The sequence below is a fragment of the Xiphias gladius genome, chromosome 12, assembly GCF_016859285.1.
Source record: "Xiphias gladius isolate SHS-SW01 ecotype Sanya breed wild chromosome 12, ASM1685928v1, whole genome shotgun sequence".
Classification (NCBI taxonomy): domain Eukaryota; kingdom Metazoa; phylum Chordata; class Actinopteri; order Istiophoriformes; family Xiphiidae; genus Xiphias; species Xiphias gladius.
In genome coordinates this window covers 1,419,161-1,441,416 of record NC_053411.1, presented here as the reverse complement: position 1 = coordinate 1,441,416, position 22,256 = coordinate 1,419,161, and the positions used below count along the sequence as shown (strand labels likewise).

Genomic DNA, 22,256 nt, shown 5'->3' with positions numbered 1-22,256 from the left:
TCAATTTGTCAAACAAAATTGTAGTTGAAAAGCTAAGATTTGAAGCTGAAGGTTGAAGAATTAATTAACGTATAGACATGTTCTTTTATGATTTATCATTGTTTATTTATTCTTTTTTGATTATTCTCAATTCATATATAAGATCATATTTTTCTCTAATTAAATTAATTTTTCCACAATCATATATATTTTTAAATTGCCCTGCATCTGTCTGTTGATTTCACTTCCCCAGGAAGGGGTTAAAAGTCAGATGAAGAAAAGTACACTGCAAACTGCAAAGACTGCAAAAAAAAAAGAATTTCATACAAAAGATGTTAATGCTGTGATTTAAAATGTATGAGTGCTTGTAGAAATGCTCAATCTTAACTTCTAAGGTCAATTGTTAGCAGAAAATTGATCACCTAAGATTCAGGCACTGGGATACCTACAAAAGCACAGTGAAGTAGCATTTAGCACTTGATTTAATTTTTATACTTAAAAAGATGAAAACGTATTTTGTTGTCTCACCGTGTGTGTGGGTGTGTATTTCTCAGGGTCATGTAGATGAGATGTGGGGACTGGCCACACACCCCTCTCAGAACATCTTCCTCACCTGTGGTCACGACAGGCAGGTGTGTTTGTGGAACACAGAGGAACATAAGCTGGACTGGTGCATCAGCCTGGAGGTAGGTCACTTATTTTCCATTGTAAATTTTCCTTTATGCATTGACTTAATTCACAATTAAGATACTTTTCACTATAGTAACAATATGTATAATTAACACCTTGATACTCATTCCAGCCCTGACACATATATTATTAATAACCATATGTGTCTCTGACAGGAGTATGGTTTGTGTGCTGATTTCTGCCCTAATGGATCAGTGGTTTCAGTCGGTCTCAGCACAGGAAGGTAATGTAACACTACGTAGAGCATTAATAATTAATTTTTTTGGCCTGAAAACAAGCTGTGAACAGAACATTGACATATTATCACCTTACAAAGTTGTTATGGCTAACTTATAATTGTACACGTGTTAGATCAGGATGCCTATTGACACATTCAGCAGACACAAAGCAACTTTAGCATTCACTATGAGTTGTGTTTGTGTCCACTTGATGAAAATAAGGCCAGTGTTCACACTACTTTAATTCTGGTTTGGTCTTGGGGCTGGTTTATGGTCTCTCAGAACTACTTCTTAAGACATACTGTCTCACCATTATTGAAATAAAAAGTACTTATACGTGATCCAGACACACTGGAAGGTGGAGTGAAAAGCCAGCTGTGATAAAGAGGGGGGAGACGTAATATTGTTCAGAAATGGGGATAACGGTGCATATTTTCAGACAGTCTGTTCTGGAAGACACTCAGAGTCCCACACAGTTTTTCAAGTTGAAGGCGCCAAGAATAGTTGTGTAACAAATTAAAAAAGAGAGCAAGAGAGGAATACAGTGCCTAGTTCCACTCTCACCTCCACACACATGGCAAATCATGGTGGGTGTGCATGTCGGATCATCAGTTTCGGAAAGTTACAGAAAATGTTCAACACAGACCCCCCTATCTGACGTCAGACACAGTTAGAGTCCAGCTGGTAAACATAGTGGAGCATTTACCAAACCTTTCTGTCTGCTGTTTGCTGCTGGGCAGGTAGTGGACAGTGGCTTTATCAGATCTTTATCACTAACTGCTGCCTGCTGTGAACGACGATGATGAGAGCGGTGAGACTGAAGCAAAACAGTAAATTTGTCTGTTGTAAAACCAAAACAATGAGCTGAAAGATGGTAAATAATGATTGCCTGTGAGGTTGTCATTACAAGTGACACTTTACACATAACACATAGTTATTTGATCAATTGTTAATATAAAAACATTTATGAGTACAGCTTTAACACACAGCCACAAGGTTAATATCAATTCTTCACTCTCAGAAAAAAAAGCAAATAAGCGTATTTCCCAAAATGTTGAACTGTTCATGTAGCGCAATTAATATACATTCACCAAGCACTTTATTAGGATCACCATGCTAATACTTGGTAGGGCCTCCCTTTGCTCTCAAAACAGCCTTGGTTCTTCGTGGCCTGGATTCCTTTGAGATTCTGGTCCATGTTGAAATGATTGCATCACATCATTTCTGCCGCTTTGTCAGCTGCACATTCATGCTGCCATTCTCCTGTTCTACCACACCACAAAGGATTCAGATCTGGTAACTGGGAAGGCCACTGAAGTTCACTGAACTCATTTTCATGTTCATGAAGCCAGTTTGAGACAAATTTTGCTTTGTGACATGGAGCATTATCATGCTGAAAGTAGCCATTGGAAAATGGTAAATTTTGGCCCGAAAGGGATGCACGTGGTCAGCAACAATACACAGATAGGTGTAATTCAAACCATGATTGATTGGTATTAAGGTGCTCAAAGTGAGCCAAGAAAATATTCCCCACACCATTACACCACCACCACCAGCCTGGACTGTTGACACAAGGCAGGATGGGTCCATGAATTCATACTGTTGACATCAAGTTCTGACCTTATCATCTACTGCCTCAGCAGAAATCCATATTCATCAGACCAGGCTACGTTTTTCCAGTCTTCAACTGTCCAGTCTTGGTGAGCCTGTGACCACTGCCGCCTCAGATTTCTGTTCTTTGATGACAGGAGTGGAACCTGGTGTGGTTGTCTGCTGTTGTAGCCCATCCACCTCAAGGTTGGACATGCAGTACACTCTGAGACGCTTTTCTGCTCACCACAGTTGTAAAGAGGGGTTATCTGAGTTACCGTAGCCTTTCTGCCAGCTCCAACCAGTCTGAGCATTCTCCTCTGACCTCTCTCATCAACAAGTTGTTTCTGTCCACAGAACTTCTGCTCACTGGATGTTTTTGTTTTTGGCACCACTCTGAGTAAACTCTAGAGACTGTTTTGTGTTAAAATCCCAGGAGAACAGCAGTTTCAGAAATACTCAAACCAGCCCGTTTGGCAACAACAATCAAGTCACGGTCAAAGTCACTGAGATCACATTTTATCCCCATTCTGATGTTTGATGTGAACATTAACTGAAGCTTCTGACCTTTATCTGCATGAGTTTATTGGACTCCTGCCACATGATTGGCTGATTGGATAATTTCTATAAGCAGGTGTACAGGTGTTCCTAATAAAGTGCTCGGTGAGTATATTTGCAGAGGAGAAAGAATATAGTCAATGCCATTACATAGCTGTGTTTCAAAAGAAAGTGAAAAACAATAAAGAGCAATTCTGCTGTCAATGAACTTCAATATAAAAAATGAGCCACCTGTTGTCTAGTCTGTTATAATCACTGTCAGTCTCTACCTGTCTGCCTCTGTCTCTGTTGAACCTCTTCCATCCCCCTGTGACACCAACAGGTGGATGGTCCTTGACCTACTCACCAGAGACGTTGTCTCTGAATCCATTGATGGGAATGAGCAGCTGTCTGTCATGAGATACTCACCAGGTCAGAGTTTACTGCCAGCTCTCTATTATCTATCTACACTCGGTAATATAACTGTAGAAATTACAGCTGGGTTTAACATCAGGCATGAGAACTGTGCAGGAAAATATGTGATGTCAGCATGTGATTTGAGGCCGTATGTTAATAACCATTCTATGGATTGCTGTTGATGAGCTTCTTCACACAAAACACATGCATCGATATAGTACTGTACTTTAGGGAAAAAAAACTTGATAGCTCTGTAAACAGGTAGTAAATGGACCTTAACTTAAGATTAATTTTTTCAAATTACTGTTCTGTATATAATGAATGTGTTTTTTGTAGTTAAAAGTATTATTTTTGGGTGTTTTTATGTGGCTGGATTCTAGGGATGGGGATGATGCGGTTCATGGTTGGTGCCTTAACCACCATATGTGATCTGATAGCTGATATATGAATAATAATAATTATTAAAACAAAAAACACATTTTGGTTGTTGCCAGGGGTTTATTTCTATAAAAGAAGAGATGGGAAACACTGACTAAACTATATCAATAATCCAGAATTTAAGAACATGCGGTGTTTGCGGTGTTTGACTGAAGCCAAAAACATCAGCCTAAACTAAATTTCAGTGCACTTTTTGCAATGAATGAAACAAAGCACGGACCCTAAGAGAAAGACATTGTGGAAATCCCCTTTAACTATGTGAATGACCTCTTGTGTTTTCAGATGGCAGCTTTTTAGCAGTTGGATCTCATGACAACTTCATCTACATCTACAATGTGACAGAGATTGGCCGGCGTTACACCCGCTTCGGGAAATGTAATGTGAGTTAAATATCAAATGACGATATCTAAATGTTCCAGTTTGTTCCTGAGATTTTCTCGTGATCCAGTTTGACTTCCCATAAGTGTGTTTGTTCTATGTCTGTTCAGCCATGGTGGCTATCACTGCCAATGCTAACTACTGAGTTCTTCTTCATGAACAGAAGAATACCAACACACCAGATCTAAAGGGGTAACTGGTGATATTCTATATTTTCCTCATAGTCAACAAATCCCATGTGCAGAGCCAAACCAACAATGAATGTCTTCTACTAACAAGTATTGTGTGTGTATCAAAGCCTGATATACAGATGGAGAAACAGGATGACAATGCCACCAAGGGGTCACTGAATGGTTCAATAAGTACCATAATGATGTGAATCGTATGCTGTGGCCTTCCCAGTCACCAGATCTCAACCCAGTTGAACACCTATGGGAGATTTTGGACTTACGTGTTAGAAGAGAATCAGTGCCAAGGCACATTGAAGCTGTTCCAGAGGCTCATGGTGGCCTAACACCTTACTAAGACACTTTATGTTGGTTTTTCCTCCTCCTATTTGTCAACCGTCTGTATCTAATTACTCTGTGCCATAAGGCTCCATTTTTGTCCAAAAACTATTGAAAACACATCAGTGAGCCAAACTGTTGCACTGGGTGACATGTTCCTTCATCACCATGAACACACACATTGTAGTTTACTCTGAACTGCACTATAGAACAGACAAGACACAAAGGATGTTATTTAGCAGTCCTGTAAGAACAAATGGTGCAACCGTGAACATCTCGACAGCAATAACAACAAAACCCCATCACCCCTCACTCTCCTACCTACCAAACAAACATCGTTGGGAAAAGAAAATATAAATGTATAATTAGAAACCCCAAGATTGAATCGAACCTTCTCTAACTGCAAAACTGCTCAGAACCCTTATCCGGTGAATATAGGTAGGTGGCATTTCATCTGTCTACTTCAAAAGCATCATCAATCATTTTGTAATCAGAGATACAAATCCCGTAGCATTTAATTTATTCTGCGGAAAGATTCCATATGAAAATACAGTATCCAACACCGAACCCATCCTGACCTTAAAGCTTCAAGTGACAAACCAGACCAAACCAGAATTCTAGTAGGAACTAGTGGGCTTGGGGCTGAGAGCCACAGTCAGGGTAGGGACCTCAGGGACTACAGAGAGAGAGAGACGTACTAACGCGTTGTTGGTTTGTTTCTTTTGATGGGATTCATTGACAATAAAAAATATAGAATAACACCAGCCTTATCTCTTAACTCTGATTTCACAGTTGAGTCATAGAGCATTATGTAATGTGATGTATGAATCTGTTTATCTCTCCAATCAGGGTCACTCCAGCTTCATAACTCACCTGGATTGGTCCAAAGATGGGAAATATATTATGTCTAATTCTGGCGACTATGAGATCCTTTACTGTATGTGAACATATATCTTTTTGCAATCAAATCCTCAGACAGCATGACAATCTACCGTTCTGACTGGGAATGTTTTTTCACAGGGGACATTGCAGCAGGGTGTAAACTGTTGAGGAATCGCTTTGACAGCAAAGACAGAGCTTGGGCCTCCTATACCTGTGTGCTGGGCTTCCATGTCATGGGTGAGAAAAACCAAGTGCATTTTTTTTACCTTTATATGTGTTGAGAGTTGTGTATGGTGTTATTTTCACATTAGGTAAAAATGATGATGACTGTGTTGCTGTGGTGTTCCAGGTGTGTGGTTAGAGGGCTCTGATGGCACAGACATCAATGCCCTGTGTCGTTCTCACAGTGAAAGGGTGGTGGCTGTGGCTGATGACTTCTGTAAGGTCCACCTCTTCCAGTACCCCTGTCCTAAACCAAAGGTAAAGCTCTTCCTTTTATCGGTAAGCCGACATTTGCATGCACAGCAAATATTGTTCTTTAACTGCATAAAGAGGAAAAATCTGTTTTGGAGTGACGTGTAAAAATAACTGGATTAAACAACCAGGAAAGATGTTGCTTTGATTTTGAGAAAACCCGTCTGTCTTCAGTAACCATTCACCGGTTGCTATGGAATGGAACCATTTTGTTACTGCTTTAAGTGCTTAAGTGCTTTAGAAAAATCTAACTTCCCCCATTCTACATTTTAACAATAATCACTGCCAAATGCCCTGACTCTCTAAATGTCAGCTATTCTTTGCTAACACCATTGGTAAACTGTGATTGCGGTGTGATTCCTAGGTGAAGAAGAAGATTATAGTATTGTAAAGGTGCTTTGTGTATTGTAATTTAAATTTTAGTTTCAAGTATCAAATAATTTTAATCTCTATATTTTGAGAGCCAGCTGTGTTAAACAAGATCATCACTGAGAAGAGGCGCACCTTGCCAGCAGTTTGAGACAAACACCTGAGTTAAGGTGGAATTATACTTGTATGTCACTGTGTATGACAGTTCCAGCATAGATACCTCCTGTGTAGGGATCAGTTTATAGTTAAGTGTTGTAGGCATGTAGCCAGATATAAAATACAGGATTCAGATATGAAGACATAATGTAATCTGAAGAAATATGAACAGCATTGATATTTTTGGAGGAATATTCCTTTTTTTACCTCTATCTTAATTCGTTACTTCATTTGTACAATATGCCTTAACCTCCGTGATAGCAGTGTCTCTTGAGTATCCCAGTAGCTCCTGATGACTTCAGAGCTTGTCTCATGACTAAATTCAAACTTTTTCTTCAGTGTTAACAAGTAATTCAGGTGATTGGGTGATGAGGTCTGTACATCCATGGTTACAGTGCTAACAAGAAAAGTTAATTCAGTGTGTCTTCCCGTGATGCAGATTTGACAAAATGTAAATTGGTAACACTACACAGTAAAATGTGCCAAAGCTTAGGTGAGCATTCCTGTGGAAGCCCAGGACTCACCCAATTCAGGACTGTCTGACTGTCCCACCACATGGGAAACAGTCCCCAAAGCAAAAAGATCAGAAAGGTCAGCGGAGTGGCTTTGTTATGCTCTTTAGCAGAGGTGGGTGGTTAACTAAACATACATTTGCTAAATCAACTAGAGCCCATCTTGTGATGGGATCACACTACCCAGGAATCCTGTCAACATGGTCATGACGTTCTGACCCATGAGTACTCCGTAGTTATTACTACATTATAACATGAGTACTCATTAGTCATGGGTCAGATCACACCCATCTTCAAACTCGGCCTTCGTGACTGTATCTCGCACAGTTGGGACTCTATCGCTGTGTCAAGATGTCCACGGACAGTTAAACAACTGCCAAAGTACTCAAACCCAAAACTGCCTCTGTGGTAGTTCCTGCTACAGTAAGTGTCTCCAGGACCACATTTTGCCATGATGACACACACACACACAGACTTACAAGGTGAAAACAGTAACAGCCCCACTGTCGCTGCTGGTAACCACCTAGTCTTCATCCTTAAAGTCTATTCTCTTGTAAAACTGAACATTTTTTCTCCGTTCTATTGCTTGTCAAAGTTTTCTAGTGCAGCATTTAATTCACCTGAAACTGTAATGGCTTCATTACTGCCCCCCCGACCCGTGACATTACTGTTAACACTTCTGAAGTGAAACAGGCTTGAAACTTTCAACCAGAGGGGGCAGTGACACTGCATATCAACCTGCTCTTAAGTTACTCTTAAATCTTAAATGAGGTTTTGACTGATCAGGCTGTGCCGTCGTAAATCTACTGGAGCTTCTGACAGGCCATTCTCAAGCCCTGACCTCACTTACCTTAAAAAACTGCTTGTAAATCCTACTCTCACCAAAGTCAAAGAACAAACACATTGCAGCCTTACCTGGCTGTATATCTGCATTGTATCTGAAAAACAGAAAACAAAGAGGTACAGTATATTTAGTTTTAAGTTTAATTTGAGTTTGTTGAGCTGTATTTATTCAGAGACACCTGAGAACAAAACACAACAAGACAGTTCAGTAACACGAAGCAGTTGTCAAACACACAAAAACACTAAGTAAAACACACAAAAACACTAAGTAAAACAATCACAAACATTATTAAAAGTATCTGCAATTAGAACTTTATATTCCTCAAAGTGATGATCTCTAGCTTCAATTTGTTTTGCATTTTATTCCAGAAGTAATTTGAATGTGCTTGGAAACCAGTCTTACCCAGTTCAGAGTTGGTATGAGGAACTTTTACAATTTAAAAAATACAATGATCAGGTGTCATGGTTGCTCACTGTACACTCAACTGAAGATCTTAAATATCTCGGCCTTATAGAGGAAAACACAGGTATGCTGTCAGTGCTATCAGTGATCTGATTGTTCATATAACTCAGAGTGGTGACTGCTACAGATTACTGTGGCACTGTGGTAAACCGTGTCCAATGGTATGGAAGTGTGGTACTTGAAAACCGTGAGTGATTTATGGTAGAGGGAAAATGATGAGCGAAAGTTATTAACCATCTTAAACATGCATGGAGTGCACTGCCCTTCAGTTTGTTTTGATGGATTTCTCATTTGTATCGTAGAGACTTAAGACCATTTTTATTTCATCTGGATCTCCTCCCATCACTACCTTCAGTTTTTAAAGAAAAATCATGCAATATGGTTCACGGCAATTTTGACTTGTGTTCTCCTCACTGTTGTTGAAATGATTTCCAACAACTCCCAGCGTAGCTAGCAGCTGAGTAGGTAGCTGACAGAAGAAACCCTGACCTTACCAATAACCCTGTCCAGACCAGACCTGCTTGTGGATGATAGTGGATTTGTTTGGTTATCACAATAAAATGCTGTTTTTCCAGAGAAGGTGGGGGTAAAGCTTTCAGAATTTCTGGCAGAACTGCAGGCCTGGTCACTTCCAACCTGTTTGTCATCTTCTGTAAAGACAAGGAGGGGAAGCAGAAGTCGGAGGAAAAGGGATTTACAGCGTGGTAAAATGTAGTGAACCAAAGTGTACTCTTTCTCTCTTTCCTTTCTCTCCAGGCACCGAGCCACAAGTATGACGGCCACGGCAGCCACGTCACCAATGTCTGCTTCACCCACAGCGACTCCCATCTGCTCTCCATGGGCGGGAAGGACACTTGCATCCTTCAGTGGAAGGTGATCGGAGGCGGGGTGGTCGACAGCAGGGAGAGACTGACCTCCGCCTCATCCACCTCCACCAGCTCTCCAGAACCTGCCACCAGCTAGGAAGAACTCGTGTTATTAAGACTAACAGAGAGGGAAGTGTTTACACATAGATAGAGAGGTGTGTTAGTCAGTGGACGGCAGCCAAAGCTATCTGCTCATTTTGGCCTCTGTTGTGTCACTGCTGTGATAGTTTCATACAGGACATGTAGAGGAATTCTCTTCTGGAGGAACGGCCATATTAATTTTACACATACATCTCCATAATCATGTAAATCCTTGTGAAACTGGACAGTGTGGTACTTTCCATATTACAGATTATTTGTCATTCTGTTGGATATGAGATGCGGATCATAGCAATTAGTCATGTATGTTTGCTGGTACAGAACATGACTTGACTTCTGTGATGACAAAGACTTTGGTTTCAGTGAACATTCCTGTGTTTTAGTCCATCTTGCTTACCTGACTTTACCAGAGTGCTGCATTGTGGCATACGCCATCGTGCCTATAAAGGCGTTTGCATAATGTTTTTACATTATTATAGTATTTTAAACAGTGTTTGGTTGACAGCTAATGTTGAAGTCGTTTTTGTGCTTGCATTAGACACTGTGACAAACCTGTTATGATGAAATCAACTCTCAGCTTTTCTGACTAATTAATTTCTCTAACAGTTGATAAGTACACTTGAACGTGATTACTTTAGTACAGTTTTATATATATTTAAAAGAACATTGGGATAGTGTGATGATGTACCTGACAAGCTCCCAATAAAGCCTGGAAAGTGTATTGTGTGTTAAGTGTCACTAGTGGGCAGTGCTGCTCTAGGAACTGTTGCCTGTGCTGTGTGTTGAAGAAATATAGTACATATTCCCAAACTAGGAGTTCCAGACAAGAAAATCTCATAAGGAACCCCATTAGTACAGCAGGATCTTACTCTTCCAATTCAGTTCAGCTGATGAAACTTAAGCACAAACTCTGCTGACAAAAGTCTTTTCATAAGATAGGTGTCCAACCTGAGGGTCAGGATCCCCTCAGCAGTGATGAGAGAAGTACTCAGATCCCTCAATGACTATCAATACTATAATGAAAAATACTCTTTTAAAAGTGAAAGTCATGAATTAAGAATTGTTACTTAAAACTATTGAAATTGTAAGGAAATAGATGTATCAAAAGTGAAAGTATGATAATGCAGAATGCCCACTTTTACAGTTTAATATGTATTATAAAATAGGATTATTAATACTGATGCATTAACATGAAATTATCATTTTAATGGTGCAGCTGGTTGAGTATGGAGTATGGAGTACAAAGTATAATATTTACCTCTGAGATGCAGTGGGATTGAAGCCTAAAGTATCAGAAAATGGAAATACTCAAGTACAAGTACCTCAAATTTGTATTTAAGTGCAATACTCGAGTAAATGTAATTTGATACTACTACAACCTACATTGCCCCACATTTCTGTAATCTTTGCTTTTTTGGTGAGATTCGAGTTTCATCTGTTCAATATGGAAGCCTATCTGCCAGGAAAAGAAAAAAAACGGATGAAACTGCATGATGCAAATACTCATGGTAAATCAAAATTAAGATAGTGTACGAGTAATTCAAAATGGAGATACTAAATTAAAATCATGAGACAGTCATTCAAAAATTGAGTTAGTAGGTCAGTTTTTTATGTACATGTCAGTTAGGAAATGTCATGATTGTTGAAATATAAAGTAAAAAGTAATAATTAGGTAAAGACCCAGAGATTTGCTAATGATCAAAAAAGTATAGGCTGAAGCTGAAGCTCTTATTGTACCTACCCTTTTTACTATAAATACCCTACTGATGTCAAGAAATAACATCAAAAAAATCTTACACTATCCCTACTATACTGATGCCAATATGTCATTTTGATCATACTTTTCATTTTTCTATTGTTTTGTTAAATTGTTTTAAAACATTTTCTGAGGCTTGCAAATAGATACTAGGTCCAAATCTTTACTCTCCAGTCAACAGTAAGTCATAATATTGAGACAGTAAAAACAAATTTGGTAATAATTCTAATTTTTAAACCTTTTCAGTAAAATGATGATACCAAGTCAAAACCTTACTTACTATTATATATAATTTTGTCTCAATATCTCACAATTTGAACTTAAAAAGGCAGAACTCTGACTTACTATCATATTTACTTAGTATTTCTTATTTGACTTACCATTTTTGTCATTTCCAGTATCTCATCTTTTTTCTTTTTTTGGCCCTTTCTTTGCGTTAATGGGCTTTCACACTTCATGACTCTAAACTTTACCGAAACAATCCAATCTGAGAAGCAGTAATCGCTCTTGGGTTGAAAAGCTCACAGCTCATAGAGCTCATAGACATATACATCCTGGACTAGTGACTACAGATGAAAAGTTGACTTTGCTTAATTTTAAGGGGTCACAAGTTAAACAAAGGGCTGCTCTTTGTAATCGTTATGTTAAATTGCGAGTTAGTAACCATGTGAAGCCCTCTGGTTGCTCCACATGCAGCTCGGTCCCTGTGAAAGTGGTGACACAAGATTATAACTAATAACCTATTACAACAATTTTATGACAATACAGAGTCTAACAGAGTTTCCTTTGTCTTTTCAGGATTTTAATTTGAAGGAGGCAAATTTTCTCTGCCGCCACTACGGTGCGGGTGCGCGCGTGCGGGCGCGTGTGTGCTCTCCCAGTTTCCTGCTTTGTCTAGATGTGACAATAACTTAACTGTCTTCACTTTGTATGTGTGTAATATGCAGGAGCTGTATTTGTATGTACACGTTATTTCACATGAGATTCTCTTTTAGTCCACTCTAAATTATATAGAGTTAGTCGTGTGTGTGAGTGACTTTTTATTTCACATTATAGGTTGTTTATTAAACCAAGGGCCGTGAAAAAAGTTAATTGTGAGATGCCGGAGATTGTCGACAACATCCGAAGATGACGATTTGCACACGAACGAAGGGGGCCAGTGAGTAAGTGTGTGTGTGTGTGTGTGTGTGTGTGTGTGTGTGTGTGTGTGTGTGTGTGTGTGTGTGTGTTGAACTGAGCGGAGGTGAAGAAGAGGAGGATGAAGCTGGGAGCGGAGGATGGGAGGAAGAGTGGAGTAAGAGACAGGCTAGCTGTGTGTGAATGTGTGAGTGAGTGAGGAAGAGGAGAGGAAGGTCGTCTGAGGAACCGAAAACAAAGACTTGATTTTTTTGGGGATAACCTCCGGAACATTACTAACGGAAACTTTCAACTTTTTACCCGCCACAGCTCGCCTTGTTGTACCCGGAGCCGGCTTTGTTTCACGGCGGGGGTGTCTACGATAAATGAAGGAATAAAATAGATCACCATCGACCTTTTTCTACCCAAGCGGGGTATACCCTGGGACTGTTTTTGATAAAGGTTACGAGAGAATGGCGGCTAACATGTATCGAGTGGGAGGTAAGGAATGTTTTACATTTTTAAGACACCCCCCTCAACGTGATTGTTCGTTTCGACACAAGGTGGCTAGCTAGTCGCTAGCTGTCTGTTCCGTTAGCCGCTAACTAATGCTAACTCTTTCCTAGCGTCCGTACGTGCGTCCACTCTTGTATCGAAGAACGTCAAATCTATTAAAACATCCAACAATGTAATGTGATTTTTAGCCAATGGGCAAATGTAAATAACTGAAACATTATTATTTGGTTTCTATTTAGTTGTAAATAGGCGAAACTGCACTTGCATTCGGCATGGATATTATTCACAAAGTAGTGTTTATTTTCAGAAAACATTAACTTTTAAAACAGATTGACGTGAAATCCCGACTAGTTTCCTCCACCAAAATACCCCACGGCGGTTGGCTGCCGAGCAGCGTGGACCTCTTCTAAAAGTTGTCAATAAATGCAGCCTGGTGGATAACAGAGTTTGCCGAATTGTATTTGTAGTTGCAAGTAAGCGAAGCAACCGTAAATTGTCACATTTTCTGACGTGGAGTCTGTACATATGGTAACGTCCTGGAAGTGAACACAATTCTACTTAGCATTAGCCACTAGCTTTTGAGAGGTCAGCATCCAACTAATTGTAGCGACTTCTGTGGTAGCTAGCTAAAGCTGATCGGCTAGCTTTGTCAGTGGGGTGGGTTAATTTCATTACTGCCTCCGCCATATCGCTTCATATGCAACGGACAGCATTAGCCTTCCTAGCTAACTTTGATTGCTAAGTTTTGTTAGCTTAGCGTTACGTGCTGCATGTTACCCGATGCGATTGCTCTTATAATACTAGCAGTTAAGCGTTTAGTTTACTAAGAATAACTGCCCCGTCATATACAGTTTATCATTAGTTACTAGGAAACACCGGCAAATCAAACATGTGACTTAGCGTTAATTCCTGAAAACGCTTAACTAAGTTAGCTAGCTGACACTAACTTGCTACCAGTGTAGCAACTTCAGTATCATTGGTACTTCTCATTTTTAATGTACCGCTACTTTGCCGCTGGATGGACACTAACATTTCAGTAAAACAAAATTATAGAATTAACATTAGTTTTCACACCATCTGGTAATTTCAAGTGTTTGTATGATACAGTTAAAATGTCGCACGCAGTCTTATTAACATTTTCACCTCACGTATCTGCTAACACCGGGTTTCCATATGTCACCATCATTGTGGAGCGAAACGGAAAGCCGGTAGAGACTGCTAGCTGCCAGCTAGATTGCCTCCACCATATTTTCCCAGTTACATCGATTCTGCGATATGACCAAGTGTACTTTTTAGCTTTGGATGTTGATCTGTCATCTCGTCTTTTCGGTGCCTGAGACCGGCGTTTGTCGTCTGTAAGCATTAATAACAATGTTAGGACTTTGTGTACCTTCTTTGAGTCTGGTTTTGTGGCGGCAGAGAAGGCTGAATTGACAGTGAGACTCTGACAGGCTTATCGCTATGTAGGGTCACATAGGAATCTGTAGGATATTTAGATCATCCTGATTAAACACTATGCAAAATATGCTGCATAATTCTGTGCTTAATGTCTTAACAGTCGGTTTTTGTCGAATTTTATAATGGCATACTCCAACGTAAAGTTTTTTTTCTTAAAGGTCGTATTCTATCTTGTTTGCATTGTACGTAATGTTTCCGTTTGTGTACCGGTTGGCCCTGCTCATATGAGCCGAGAACTCTGATATTTAAAGCACATAGATATTTGCAGCACAGTACTTACAAGAGCACATCTTGTTGGTGTTAGCGGCAGAGGATATTGGGCTTTTAGGAAATATCAGGTATTGATTATTCACACAGTGGCTCTGTGTTTTTCTACGTTTCTTCATTCAAGGTGTATTGTATGTTATTCATAGCTCTTTACACAAGACAGCTTAAACTGATGTTTTATCAAATTGGGGCTTTATTGGATAATTTCAATGTCCTGTGATGTTTTTGTTTTTTTTTCTTCAAAAAACAACTTTTTCGGGAGCTGTTCCCCAGCTAATACTTCTTATATAGTTATTTGCCTTTATTGACCTTTTTATGAAGTGTTACTGTATTTGTGTTTACATTGACCTCTGATGTGTAGTTCAGTATTCTAATAATTGTAGACCCTGGTGGAATGAACAAAGTGACTCAATATCCCATCAGCACACGTGCACTTTTTCGTGTCTCTTAATGAACCAGTGTGTGTGTTGGAGGTAGTGTCCTTCAGTATGGCTGTTTGGGTCAGTTGCCCATCCAGTTAAAGCTATTATTTCTGTGAAGATGCATGAAATATTGTTTGTGTAAAGATGCAGAGAATTGCTTTCTGGGTAGGTGTAGAAAGAAGAGGCCTAAAGGGCAACTAATGTAAAGCTTTTAGACATGTCAACTACAAATTGTAGTAATTATTTTAGGAGTCCTTAATTTCCTTTTTTTTTTTTTTTAAATAATTGACCATGAAGTGTCCTGGAAAGATTTATGTAATTTGGAAGTAATTATAGGGAGAATTACAAATAAGGTCATCTCTGCACACCCTTGTACATACAGCTTTCAAATGCGATAATTTCCTGCTTTTTCTTGTCTCAATTTACATTAAATTGAATATCTTTGGGGTTTTTGTTTGACAAAACATGATGTTTAATGAAATCATCTTGGGCTGGGAAATTATAATGACCGTTATATAATCGGAAGATTAATCAATATTGAAATTAATCCTAATCTGCATCCCTACAATGAATTTGCAGAAAGACTCTAGGTCAGTCTTTTAGTCAGTGCTCAGTAGGTCATCTGAACATGCTGAAATGTGAAATTTGTCTATAGGCAAGCATACAATTCAAAATACATTTAGAATAAAGTTTTCGATTATAATTGAATCAACAATTAATATTTAGTTTCTTCAAAGATGCTGCTTAGAAACTCTTAGAACTCTGTCTTTATTTATTCTATAACGATTATCAAATTGGATAGTTCCTTCAGGGAAACCTTCTAGGAAATTACTATAGGAAATTACACACTCATAAAATAGTGTTAGCAAAATGTGTATTTCTGCTATATTGTTTAGGGCCAGGTATTCACGGTTAAAACTGACCAACTAGCATCTTTGAGAATTGAAAACTGACATGTACGAAAAGTTAACAATGAATGCTTGGTCGGATTCCTAGTCTTAATATCGTTCTATCAAATCTCGTTATTTGGTCATGCATAAAAAATGCCACCTATCTTGCCATATATAGCTTCGGAGCTGAAAAACACAGATTTTAAGATATTGACTTTATATTTTTCCAAATGTGACAGAACTACACAGAACCAAAATTTGGGTTGCCATAAAGTGAAAATAAGTGGCGATATGAATTTTTGAAAATTTGAGATTCTTCGTTCGGGTAAAAAAAATTATATATTTTTATTAATTTGATACTGTAAAACATTTAGCAACATCTATTTTATTAAATACATGTTGAAAATTATCCTTAGTGTTTCTTTGATATTCGGTACAAATTTCAACTCAATCCAGTGAAAAATAAACGATTGGTGAGGCTAAGAATCCACACACAAAGAATTAAAAACTGATGAAATTTAGCTCAGAGGGCCAACCTTCAAAACTTCATAACTAAAAAGGCATTTGGAGTAGAGCTACAGGATTATGCAAGGTCCAATGAATTTAATAGAAGTTTTCACATTAATTTTTTCAAGGAAATCCATTACATGAACTGGGAGGTCCTAGGTGAGTCCGTATGGAATGAGCCTTATGTTAAGACAACATTAAACACTCATGGATTTGAGAAATTTACATCTTGCACCTTTTAATTTTCCTAGTGTCACATGACAGGATTTTCTTTTTCTTTTAATTTTTCTTCAGAAATAATTTTCCAGAATTTGGATGTTTGGATTCTTCCTTAATTACAGGTATATATTTTTATTTGGTTTGTGATATTGCTGCGCAATGCACACATTAAAGTAATGTGTGTTCATAAGAGCTGTAAAGATGTACAGATACAGACTTGCTGCTGAGAGCTGTCCCTTGTAGCATAAATGACTTGTTATGGGCCATCTCATGTGGACAGTCAACAGGCATTCTGGGGAACTTTGCATAAGATCCATTTTGTTGTAGGGCTATAGAGCTGCCAGGTCTCTCAGGCAAAGTTGCAATTTTTGCAAAAAGCCCAGCTTGCTGGATCATGTGTGTGCGATGGAATTTCCAAAGCAGGAATGCAGTGTGATGTGGCAAATAAAAGGTTACAGTGTCATGCTAAGTCTAGCCCATATAATATTGCAGCTAGCAACAAGCATGTGATTATGTAATGACTTCCAAATTGACTTTTAAGTAGCCCACACAGTAACAAGGTTATGTTGTTTGGTTGTATAATGCAGAAACAATGACGAAACAAATGAATTTGTTAATATAGGCCCTACCAGTAATATTGTTAGACATTAATCTGTCCGAATGAGTTCTTATTTGCGAAGCAAGGGTCCATGAATTTTGCATTCAACAGGGATTTCTTTGTTGCAGCTGGCTGGTGCAGGCAGTTGTGTATGAGTGAGCACCTGTATTACCAGTCCTCCAGAAGCATAGAGTGTTAAGCCTGCATGTAAAATCATTATCTTCCCCAGAGATGAGTCAAAGGGTTTCCTCCTGTTCATTCGCCCCCCAGCACCCAGCACCCAGCACACTGCACCACTCTAGCCGCATACGTCCACAACAAACACTCACAGCTGCTTTTTTCCTACCCACTGATACTTATATACATAGAATAACATAAAACCAGCTGATCACTTTTCACAGGTGTTGTGATTATGCCGAGAAAAAAGTGTCAAGTTAAGCTGAGGTCTGTGTTTTGTTTTCCGAAGGGTAGACGGTGTGATAACTGAAGTCCCGTGTGTTTTTTTGTTTTTGTTTTTTTTCCCCCCTCCCCCTGGATCATTGATCCATCAGTCCCCTGTTTCACTGATACACTCAAATTGTCTCAGTGGTGGTGGTGAAACAGGATCATTCATTCATTTGTCCCACTGAGCAAGAAGAAGAGATGGATGTCCTGCATATAAAATAATAATTCCCTCCCTCCACCAAGCACATGAGAGTGCAAATCCACTTTTGGTGCTTCACCCAGTGTTATGTAATGTGGTGAGGCTGTGTTCCTTCACTGTGAACGAGGAGGCAATGCTTCTCTGGTCGGACTCCCCATCAGTGTGTTAAGTAGAGCAAGAAATCCTCCCCCTGTCTGAATCCTTCCTTCTCTATCTCTGCTTGTGGTGGTGCATCAGAAACCCACTGATATCCTCATGAGGCTCTCTGTCCCTGCTTGTGGGAGGACCAGATGGAGCTTGATGTGAAGCCACACTTCTGTGTAAAACAGTCACAAAAGCTACAAGGAAGCACTCTGTCTGTGGTAGTGGTATGATGAATGATAAATGTCTGGGAGGTTTGATCAATACTAAGTTTAAAGGCTGATAGCTCTCAGTTCAAACTGACAACAGCTGATATTTTCAGTCCATATTCTCTATCATTAAATCTGAAGAACCAATTTAGCCAACAGCTTTCTATAAATCACTGACTATTATGCACTAAGTAAGATCAAAATTACATATTAAATTCAACCTTGCTGTAGTGTGTCATTAACTATCTAATATGAAGCTGTTTGGGCTTTGTATAAGGGCCAACGTTACGATGCAAATTTAATGTTGTCTGAAGAGAACACCAAATGGTCAAGAAAGAGTTATGGAGGCAGTGGGATATTCTTAGTATTACAAAAAATACATAATGCCTTGAAGTAAATTAATCAATTAAATACTGAGCAAATTGCACACATAACTTCATCACATTTGGCTTGTCCACCTTTGTCATCTGGGCTAAATCTAAAGTATTTATTTTGATTCTATTTCCACCTGGTTTTAAGATACAATCTTTATCTTGTGGAACTGGGAGAAAAAAGAATTTTAAAATCAATTTTCAGTGGAATGATCCAAAATTGATTTTTAGAGTCCTGAGATAAATCTTTGCACCCATGTGTCTATGTGTAAATTTGTGTTTAAAAGTAAAATGTATGTCATGTAACTTAAATGGCACAGGGTTGCATGATGTGCCAAATTTCTACATTGAGGAAACATATTACTCCTTTCATTATTCTTGCTCAACTGTTTATCACGTAGATGTGTTATGTTTCACTCTTTAGTCCAAAATATGGTTAGATAATCTGGAAAATGACGTCTAATCACAGGACCTTGCGTTTACATCTGGTATTAATAAGTGTTTTTGTTATGTGGAATCTGCCTGCATAATGATGTATGAGCTCTACTTATTTTTCTTTGCAGAGTAAAGGCTTGCCTGTAGCTTTATGACAGAAATAACAGTAAGAGGTAGCATTAGACAGTCTTTTCTTTCTTAGGAAAGTGGTCACAGTGTACAGATGTCATTTACACCTGGCTGAGATCTGATCACAATGTGAGCCAGAACATCTCCAGAAGTAGTCTGGCTTATTGGACTGCATTCTGATTGTAGTACATTTACACCTGTGTTATAATGAGCTTTTTTTCTGATCCAGATAGCATCCAGATATAGATCGGATGTCAGTCCCAGGTTGAGATGGGATTGTTCATTGTGTAGTCTTCTTCAGTGGTTGTTACTGCACCACACATGGCTGACTTGTAGTGGCATAGGGTGTGCACTACATTATCTCCCCAGCGTAGTAGGTTTACTTCACCAGTGTCATAACAGGCTTCACTCAGTGTTTGATAGTGTTGAATGCTACAGGTATCAACCTGTAGCATTACACTGTAACAGAATTAACCTGTTATCTCACTTGCCAGCCTCCAGATTTTTTCCTGCTATTTCCATGTCATTCCAGTTCATAATGTCTCTTAGACCTCTGTTATGGTGAAGTTGAGGCATACAGAGGTAATTTTACTAACACACCTGTTTTAACCTGATTGAATCATTTTTTCATTCTGACTGAACTGAGGTCAGTGTTTGGAGCTGTGATTGGAGAATATACGTGTGGAGCAGAGTCCTGCAGGGGTCCAGTTTTGCAAATCTGCACCTGCCCACACCCACAAAGTTCAGTACCAGAACTGACCTATTAGCCACAATCTTTGTCTAATTCAGATCCAGATCCAGCCTGACCCGTTAAAATAAGGCGTGCTACCTGACCTGTACCCGTAGTGTTAATCAAATGCATAGGCTACACAGTCACTCACAATGGTCTCGAGGTTATCTGTTGTTTTGCGGGATGTACTGTCCCATTCAGATGTGCAAAGCACTCACTCAGTCAGCTTCCACTTGATGTTGATGTAATGCAAAGTGACACAAAGATCCCTGACTTTGTGGTAACCATCTGTCCACATATCCAAAGTGACTGCTCCATTGCAGTCAGCTGCATTCTCAGATCTGGAATGATAATGAGTTTAGGGGTGAAAGGTGTTGTCATAAGCATTCACCAAAAAAAAAACAAAAATCATGGCCACTAATAGGTTTGATTAAAATCACACTGGTTTAGATATTTTTTTTAAAAACCCCAAAAACTGCATCTTCATCTTCATTTTCATTTCTGTTTTCGCTTTTAGTTCATTTTTACTAGTGCCCGTACTTGTGGATTAATATAAAAAAAAAAAATTATTCCCATTACACATAATTTTTTGCGGGTTACCCGTCAGGTACTCGGGTCGGAGGACTCGGATGTGGAGTGAGTATTGACTGAACTGCAGACTGTTTGCTCATTTGACAATCATGCTGCTCCTGGCTAGCCCACTGGACTCTTGACCTTTGGATGTGACCTGCAGATGTCTCCTAAACAGACACAAGAGCTCCTCTACTTACGTTACATTCTAACCATATTGAAATCAATCTTTTTCCCCCTTTGCCACATGAAATTAGCTGTCATTAGCAGCCCAATTGAAGTATAAGATGTCTCAGTGCTGTGTGTGGGGAGGATTATTTGTGGTTCGCAGGATGGGCTGTAAAGAGTTCTGGATTTGATGGAGGAGGCTGTGGCTTGTTGGCATGTTGCGTTAATGTGACACATGGCAAACATTTCTACGTACAGAATATTAGTGAACAAACAGAACCAAGTATACACTAAACTGAGAATGATCTCTCAATGTTGCCTGGATGATTTATCGGTCTAGTTCTAGCAGTTACTCTACTTGTCCAATTAGTGTCAGTTGTCAAACATTGGCACAAGTTGCTACAAAAGCAAGTTATATTGCCTTCCTGCTTTACATCTTCAAACTTCTAGTCAAATAATGCTTCCACATTTTGCAGAGTTTGGAAACAGTCATGTAGAATTTTTCAGAAGGTAGGTTAATGGACAGATTACCATGAATTTTGGTATGGATGTTCATGGTCACCAGGGAAAAGTTACTAATGATTTTGGTGGGGGGAAAAACACTAGCCTCAAGTCTACCCTTAGACATTTGGTCATGACTTGTTGAAGGCTCCTGCTCCAGCCACTTCACAGACCATATACACCTCTTAAATCAGACTACACACTGTCGCTTGTTATCAGCTACAGGTGACATGGACCAAGAAGCACACATCCCCGTTTATTATAAAAATAGTATTCTAAGAGTACCAATAATATCATTGTACTTTTTCTTTTTTTTGTTTCATGCGAATATTTAAATCCTGACTTCTAGAAAATATTTATGAATGAAAAATTGGTAGTGGATAAAAGTGAAAATGAAAATAAGAAATGTAACATGTCAGTCACAGGATCGAGGGAAACTTTTTACATGGTGGTGCATGTGAAAAATCAAAGTAGAGCACTGCCACTAGTACATGCTTTGGGTAACATCCTGCAGTTATGGCTGATATTCATTTCTAACACTTACCTCTAACCATACCATACACATCAAATCAGCTGATGAAATCAAATTAATTCATTGTCTTTGGATAGAGAGCTTTCCTGGAGTTCATGTTACACCAGTCCGTTTACTGAGCTGGCAGTGTCTGGTTCTTCCAATTAGAGCTGTATGTCAAGGAAAATGGATTCCTGTCCATCAGGTTAGCCAAAATCTTTTCAGTTCTGCCATTTTACCCACAAAACACGTTTAGAGCAGATGAGGTTCAATGATAGAACTGTGGAGGTGTCTGTCCAGAGGAGACCTGAACTATCAGAGGATCAGGCAGAAATGTATTCAGGGCTGTCGTTGTAAAAGGTTTTGTTAGTATAATGAATATTCTTCGAACTATTTCTTTTATGAGGTGTGGTTGTGCACTGATGTGTGTCCCTGTGAACACTGCATGAGTGTCAAATCTTTGTTTTCTGTTGTTTTTTTCCAGATTACGTGTACTTTGAGAACTCCTCCAGCAACCCTTACCTGATCCGCAGAATAGAAGAGCTCAACAAGGTTGGTTGTCTTCACCTTGTCTTTCAGCAGTCTCAATCAAAAAGCTGGTTAACAAATACATGATAGTGTTTTATTGTTAAGCTGTATACCCTAACCAGCTGTCTTTCTCAGCTCATACCATAGTCACAAA

General features: G+C 39.1%; 2 protein-coding genes across 5 annotated transcripts in view; both read left to right on the top strand.

Annotated features, from left to right (window-relative positions):
• eml3 (EMAP like 3) overlaps positions 1-10,136 on the top strand; it is a 65,654-nt gene extending 55,518 nt beyond the window's left edge. For all 4 annotated transcript variants that reach the window (XM_040140992.1, XM_040140991.1, XM_040140993.1 and 1 more), the window contains 8 exons: positions 534-665; positions 825-892; positions 3,358-3,446; positions 4,152-4,249; positions 5,603-5,690; positions 5,774-5,872; positions 5,985-6,115; positions 9,209-10,136. In XM_040140992.1, coding sequence (XP_039996926.1) covers positions 534-665; positions 825-892; positions 3,358-3,446; positions 4,152-4,249; positions 5,603-5,690; positions 5,774-5,872; positions 5,985-6,115; positions 9,209-9,415 — 912 coding nt within the window. In that variant the 3' untranslated portion in view covers positions 9,416-10,136. The remainder of the gene's footprint in view (positions 1-533; positions 666-824; positions 893-3,357; positions 3,447-4,151; positions 4,250-5,602; positions 5,691-5,773; positions 5,873-5,984; positions 6,116-9,208) is intronic.
• Positions 10,137-12,406: 2,270 nt separating this feature from the next.
• The window catches only part of mta2 (metastasis associated 1 family, member 2), a 35,171-nt gene continuing 25,321 nt past the window's right edge, over positions 12,407-22,256 (top strand). Inside the window, exons 1-2 of the mRNA XM_040140899.1 lie at positions 12,407-12,790; positions 22,059-22,126. Of these exons, the coding sequence (XP_039996833.1) occupies positions 12,763-12,790; positions 22,059-22,126 (96 nt within the window). The 5' untranslated portion in view covers positions 12,407-12,762. The remainder of the gene's footprint in view (positions 12,791-22,058; positions 22,127-22,256) is intronic.